A 6,576-nucleotide genomic window follows, 5' to 3' on the forward strand; every position below is an offset into this window, starting at 1 on the left:
CACGTTTTCTCGTTTTGAATTGGTCTTTGGTATAAATATGAAATTTGCTTGATAATTGTGATATCTTTCCAGTAGCCTTGGTTTGACATGAAAATTTGTTGTGTATAATTTATTATGTTTTTACAAAGATGTTATATGATGAATTGTTGATGTTTGAATACGATGTTATATGATGAATTGTTGATGTTTAAATACGATGTTATATGATGAATTGTTGATGTTTAAATACGATGTTATATGACGTTGTTTATGATTGATGAATATGAAATTATGATGTGAAGTCGCTATCGTTGTCGTTACCACGGTTGTCGTCAATGTCTTCAAAGTTTTAAGTAGTTTGTCAATGTCGTTTAAGATGGCCAATTTATGATATGAAATTTTGAATATTTATGTTGGCCAATTTATGAAGGATGAATTGTTATTTATTCCATTTATGATTTTTAAGAAGTGTAGCATTCCGTTTATGTTGAATGACTCGATTTATATGTGAAATTTTTATGTTGGGAAAACGGGGTGTTACAATTACCGAGTTTAGCATCCAAAATGAAGAACGCGGAAAATACCTCGATTTAAAAACTCTAGCAACCAGAGATTCAGGTTTAGACGTAAAAGCTCCATCCTTGCTTAGCTACCATAGCGATATTAAAAGCTTTGAAATTCCTAAACCTCATTCCTCCAAACTTTTGGGGCTTGCCATACATTCCCATGCCATCCATTTAATCCCTTGGTTGTTACTCCTTCCTCCCCACCAAAACGCATTGATCATCTTCTCAATATCATCTATAACTGAACTCGGCGAAGATAAATACTCATTATGTATGAAGGAATAGATTGTAACACAAACTTGATCATAACCTCTTTACCTTACTTTGATAATTCTTGTCCCCTCCACGCATTTACGTTTCCAGATAAAACAGACCGCTTATCTCTACCAATCATCGAAGGTAATCCCAAATACTTTCCAAGCACCCATCACATGCCGGGCACCAATAATGTGTGACAAATCCCTCTTGTGTCGCCCCACTCATATTGCGACCGAAGAACACCTTAGATTTTGATAAGTTAATTTCTTGTCCAGATGCCGCCTCATAAGTTTTAAGAATAGTGAGTAAACGTTGTGCTTCCACCACATTGGCCCCGTAAAACAAGAAACAATCATATGCAAACAACATATGGGACACCACTGGTGCGCCACGACATACTTGTACCCCATGAATATCACCTCTATTAACCGCTCTTATGTATTAGAGTTGAGAGGCCCTCACCACCAATAAGAATAAATATGGTGATAATGGGTCACCCCGGCGCAACCCTCGACCGAGTACAATAGGCCCCACCCCGTCAAAGTTCATAAGCACATAATACGTAACGTAACTAACATACATCATCATCCACCGGATCCATTTCTCACCGAACCCCATTCGCATAAGCACGCCACGAAGAAACCCCCCAATCCACTCTATCATAAGCCTTACTAATATCAATCTTGAGACCCAATTCCCCTCACTATCCTTTCGTCTTCCTCTTCATTGAGTGGGTTATCTCGATAGTTATTAATTATCCAAAGATGGAACGACTCTCGACAAATGTTGACCGCTCCTCTCGACGGACATTTATCCAAACAACGTTTCAGCCGATTAGCGAGCAACTTCGACACCATCTTATACAAAACATTACAAAGAGATATAGGCCTAAGATCCTTCATATTATCCGGGTCATCGCACTTCGGGATCAAGCAAATATTTTTTCCGTAAGTTTTGTAGGAAAGTAACCGCGATCCAACAAAGAAACCACTGCCTGAAAAATATCATCACCACACACATGCCGAATCTCGATAAAATGCCAGGTTAAAATCATCCGGACTCGGGGACTTGTCGGTTGCATTTGAAAAGGGCTTGACGCAATTCTTCCTTTGTAATAGGTGTTGTAAGCATTGCATTATCATCCATCGAAACACACCGACTCATCAAATCTTGCACCGGTTCGTGGACTCCCGCATTACGCGCAGAAAATAATTGCTCAAAATAACTTTGTGCCACGTTACACATATCCTCTTGCGATGTAGCCATCATCCCATCATCCGTGCAAAGCTTACTAACCTCCTTCACTTTGCCACGAGCTATCGCCGATGTATGAAAGAACTTAGAATTCATGCCCCTTCACTTAACCAAGTTCATTTTCGCTCTTTGCTTCCAAAATGCCTCCTCCCGTACAAGTAGTCGAGCATGCTTCTCACGGGTTGCGACATAATGTGTACACATCATACCATTCGGTCGGGGCACGTAGATCCTCTAAAATACGAACACATTGGTCAATTTCTTCCTTAAACCAAACTCTCTTCCTCCTACCCCAACTTTGCAACTTCGTAGAAGAATTCACAACTCTATCACCGAGCTCCAACCTCCTAGTACAACCCCATCCATCCAGCACCACCTCCTCAATATCGTCCTCTAAGAGCCAACAATTTTCAAATCTAAAAGAATAATTATACCTGACGAACCAAAGGGATAATATCAAGCAACATTGGAGTGTGATCTAAGTGAGAAGTAAGCAAGTTTGTAAGTTTGACTTCGGAAAACGTTGCAGCCATTCGTAGTTTCCCATAGCCATATCCAATCTTTCTTCCAACACTCGATTGGTACCCGGACTTTTGATCCACGTAAATGGGTGACCATTCAATTTAATATCGGATAAGGCACAATCATCAACCGCTTCACGAAAACCCATACACAACCAATTAGGATGAGGATGAATACCGGCTTTGTCTTGTTGAGACAACAAGTCATTAAAGTCCCCAATGATACACCACGGAAGAGATGACATATCCTGCAGCCTCCCGAAGTAAATCCCAAGCATCACGATGATGAGCACGTTTAGGAAAGCCATAATAACAAGTTAATCTCCAATCAACAGCTTCTCTATCCTCCACAATCATATTAATGAAATTTCAAGAGTAATTTAAAACACGACAATTAGAAACATCTTTCCAAAACACTCATGCCCACCGCTCCTCCCTTCCACATCAACTGCTAGGCATGAATCATATCCCAACATGACACGGATATTTTCCATGCTTCGTGTATTAGCCAACGTTTCGGATAGGAAAAGAATGTCCGGTTTGTGTCCCCGGCTAGGTTTCAAAGATTTGGAACCGCACTCGAGCCGCCCAATCCCCGACGGTTCCAACTTAAAATAATCATTGGTCCCGGCGCTGGCTGCCGGGACGTGCAAATAAAAATGTTGGTTTATCTCCGATGTGTGGAATCATCGACAAGTTGTTTGTCTTCTCGCATACGCTTTCTTTGAAACCGATATTTCATGTCTCGCGGTATTTTCCTTCTCACTAGTACGGTGCATTTGGTGTTGGTTATCAACAATAGAGGAAATGATTGAACATGATGAACCCGACCTTATATCCTTAGTAAAAGTCAGTAAAGGAGCATTTGTATGCCTTAACTCCTTCACACGATTGCTGGCCCCACCCGATACAAGCGTAGAACCCGTATGCTTACCCACCAATGTTTGACACATGGTCTCCCTCTCCACAAAATTCGGAGCCGCCCGCTCGCTCTACCGGATCTCGTACCGTCCATCTGTTTCAGCTCTCCTCCCTCCCTCCTTCTTCACATCAACCTTAGAACCCCCATCTTCCCGCAATCACCGTGATGACACTCTTCCCCCCGGCTTCCAAGGATCTCGCCCTAATAGCGTTTGACCACCTTTTTGAAATCGTAACATCTGGCCGAGAGAACCTAACCTCACACTTGTTCTCCCTATGTCCTAGTACCCCACACACAAAACGAAGGATCCTAACTTTTCATACTTGAAATTCACCACACACCATTCTCCCCCATTCGCTTTGATCTTCTTACCTATCTTCAATGGTTGTTTAATATCAAACCTCACCTTCAACCTCATATACTCACGCCGTAAACTAGAATTGTTATTTCCATCATACTCCAAAAACTCTCCAATATAGTTCCCTAACCCCATTCCAACTTTCTCCTTCATCATACCAGTTGGCGAATTGTAAACCCTAACCCAGAGATTCATATAGTTCAACCGTATATCCTTCAACGGCACCCTTATTCGCAAACTTTTCCGTAACCAAAGAATGATAGCTTTTTGTGTTCTCTTTGAATCACATTAGAATCTATCCCGTGTGATGCATGGGTTTTGTAGAATTTTATATATAAGTATCAATATGATTATATTTTTACTTTCAGAGATACATTTAATATTATGTTATGAAATGACTGCAAAAGGCAACAACTAAATCTACGAAATAAAAAGGAAAAAAAATTGCTATGTGGTAATCGAAAGGAAAAAAATGAAAAGAAACTTTTATGTGGTAACCGAAAGATCCTCTTATATGAAAATGAACTTTTATGAAGGCTAAAGATCCTCTTATGGTGTTGAGGCTCATTATAGAGAGTAACATACCATCATATTTTCCTTCTCCGGTTACCCTAAAGAGTTTAACTCACATTATTTTGAGAGTGCTTGGAACACCCTAAACCCCACATATAATTTTCTAATAAAAATATAATAATTAATAAAGCATGCAAGAGTGTCACACATCTTCATCAATTCAAAAGTATTTCATTTAAGTTAAAAACATCACAAATGAATAATTTTCAAAGCCTTAAAGTATTTGTCACATCAAGGTACTAACATCAAAATTGAATTCTTGAATTCAAAATAATTATAAAACCTAATCTAAAATAAAATAAATCCCTAATCCCTAGTGTCATAGGTCAGAGCATCGACTAAATAAAAACTCCCAAAAATGATAAGCAAACAAGTAGGCTCCAAAGCCATCCCCGAGAGACTCGCCGTTACTAAATTTCTTCTTCCCGCAAATCTACATCACAAGGGCGTAGGCGCCGTAACGCCCGGATTTTTGATCCAAGACATTACGTCTAATTCTTTCTTTTTAGAAAATTAGGACTATTTTTTTCCTTAACAAAAATAGTTAAACCAATCTAATTACAATTCGTAAAACCCAAACTTGTTTCCCCGCGTACACGCTTCAAGCAAACATCAAGCACACATGCATACCTCCTTTGGTACCTAAAATGTTGGTTGTAACGGGTCAACTTCCATAAACCACAAACCAAACAAATCAAACCAAACATACGGTACAATATTATAAAATAATTTGTACAAGACATAAGTGATGAGTCATTAATTAGTCTATTTTAATGCATTATTTAGTTTAGTTTTATTTAGATTTGATTTTATTTTATTGCATATTTATTTCCTTTTTGAATATTTTACTTTAAATTGCTTTTTATTTTATTTTAGGAACGAATATATGGTGGAAGGTGTCTTGGAGCAAAAGAAAGAGGACTGGAGCAAATACAAGACAAAAATACGAAGATACGAGACAAAAATATGTCTCTACCAAGTCGAAGCTTGGCACGGCCTGCCAACTTGTGGCACGGCCGTGCCACCCTCCCGGAGCCACTTTTGCTGCTTTTCTTCAAGCCCAAGTTATCCCGTTGCAGCTTTACCTGATTTACCCTTATAGTTGCTTAGTTTTTAAGTCAATTGTAAAGCTATAAATAGAGTAGCTCTCCACCATAAACATTCACCTCTTTTTAGAATATTTCAATACAATTATTTTAATAAAGATTCTTTCTTTCCTTTACTTTCTCGCAATTTATTTTACTGCTTTCTCTCTTCTTCCCCCATGTCTACGATGAACATGAGTGAGTAGACTTCTTCTTGTCTTGGGATTGTTGGGAAAGTCTAATGACATTATCCTAACGAACCAAGCTTTAACCCTAATTCTATGTAGAGAGCTCACACAAGGCATTCAACACACCAAAATTCACAGCTGATGCTTCCCGTGTTTTTCCTCTCTTCTCCCTCCTTCGACTTGTGTTGACAAGTCCTTCTCCTTTTTCTACTCCTTTCCGTCCCTTTGGAATTAAGAGTGTTCTTAAGACCATATAGTCCCTTGTCGATATATTGACCCATCGGAATCAAGAATGGTCTTAACAAGATAGTCCCTTCAATTATTTATGTCCTTTTAAAATAAAGAATATTTTAAGATCATAGTCCCTTTTCGGTATAATAAGAATGATCTTAAACATATATATTCTTCTTCAATTCATGGAGAAGTTAGATGTTAGAATGGTTGTAACACCATATTTGAGTGGTTGAAATACCATATTAATATTTGGAGAAGTTAAGAATTAGAATGGTGGTAACACCATATTTGAATGGTATCAACACCATAATTGAGTGGTTACAATACCATATTGGTTTCAGTATTAAAAGAGTGGTCTTAGTATAATATTGAAGGTGTAATTCTCAAACGGTTTTCTACGGTGCATTAGCTAACCGCACGGTTGTATCTCGGGGCTTGTTTTATCCCGGAGGCGACGTGGTTGATAGTCTCATTTTGCACAATTTTGGATAGTTCCACGAAACGTCTTAAAGAGAGCGACCTGGTCGTGACTCAACCTAGTAACAACTTCGGTAAATAATAGAATTTGGAAATCCAAAAACAACAATTTTAAGACGTTTCGAATCGTCATGTCTACCGAAGAAGTTACTTATTAAGGT

At 38.7% G+C, this 6,576-nt stretch overlaps 1 protein-coding gene across 1 annotated transcript; it reads right to left on the minus strand.

The window, feature by feature from the left end:
• Positions 1 to 1,853: 1,853 nt before the first annotated feature.
• Positions 1,854 to 2,886, minus strand: LOC146899435 (uncharacterized). Its single transcript, XM_085736765.1, has 3 exons — positions 2,580 to 2,886; positions 2,267 to 2,450; positions 1,854 to 2,157 (listed from the first exon to the last, which is right to left on the minus strand). The coding sequence occupies exons 1-3, from the start codon at positions 2,884 to 2,886 to the stop codon at positions 1,854 to 1,856; spliced, it is 795 nt and encodes a 264-aa protein (XP_085592891.1).
• Between the last annotated feature and the right edge of the window lie 3,690 nt (positions 2,887 to 6,576).

This window comes from Medicago sativa, chromosome 8, assembly GCF_051527215.1.
Source record: "Medicago sativa cultivar Bolivia chromosome 8, Bolivia_mono, whole genome shotgun sequence".
NCBI classification, from domain to species: Eukaryota; Viridiplantae; Streptophyta; class Magnoliopsida; order Fabales; family Fabaceae; genus Medicago; species Medicago sativa.

Coding starts and splice junctions, on each gene's coding strand:
- LOC146899435 (XM_085736765.1), bottom strand. CDS start 2,886: ATGGCTTTCCTAAACGTGCTCATCATCGTGATGCTTGGGATTTACTTC. Junction 2,451..2,579: donor AAACTACGAATGGCTGCAAC/GTTTTCCGAAGT, acceptor GTTGGCTCTTAG/AGGACGATATTGAGGAGGTG. Junction 2,158..2,266: donor CTACGTGCCCCGACCGAATG/GTATGATGTGTA, acceptor GGTTAAGTGAAG/GGGCATGAATTCTAAGTTCT.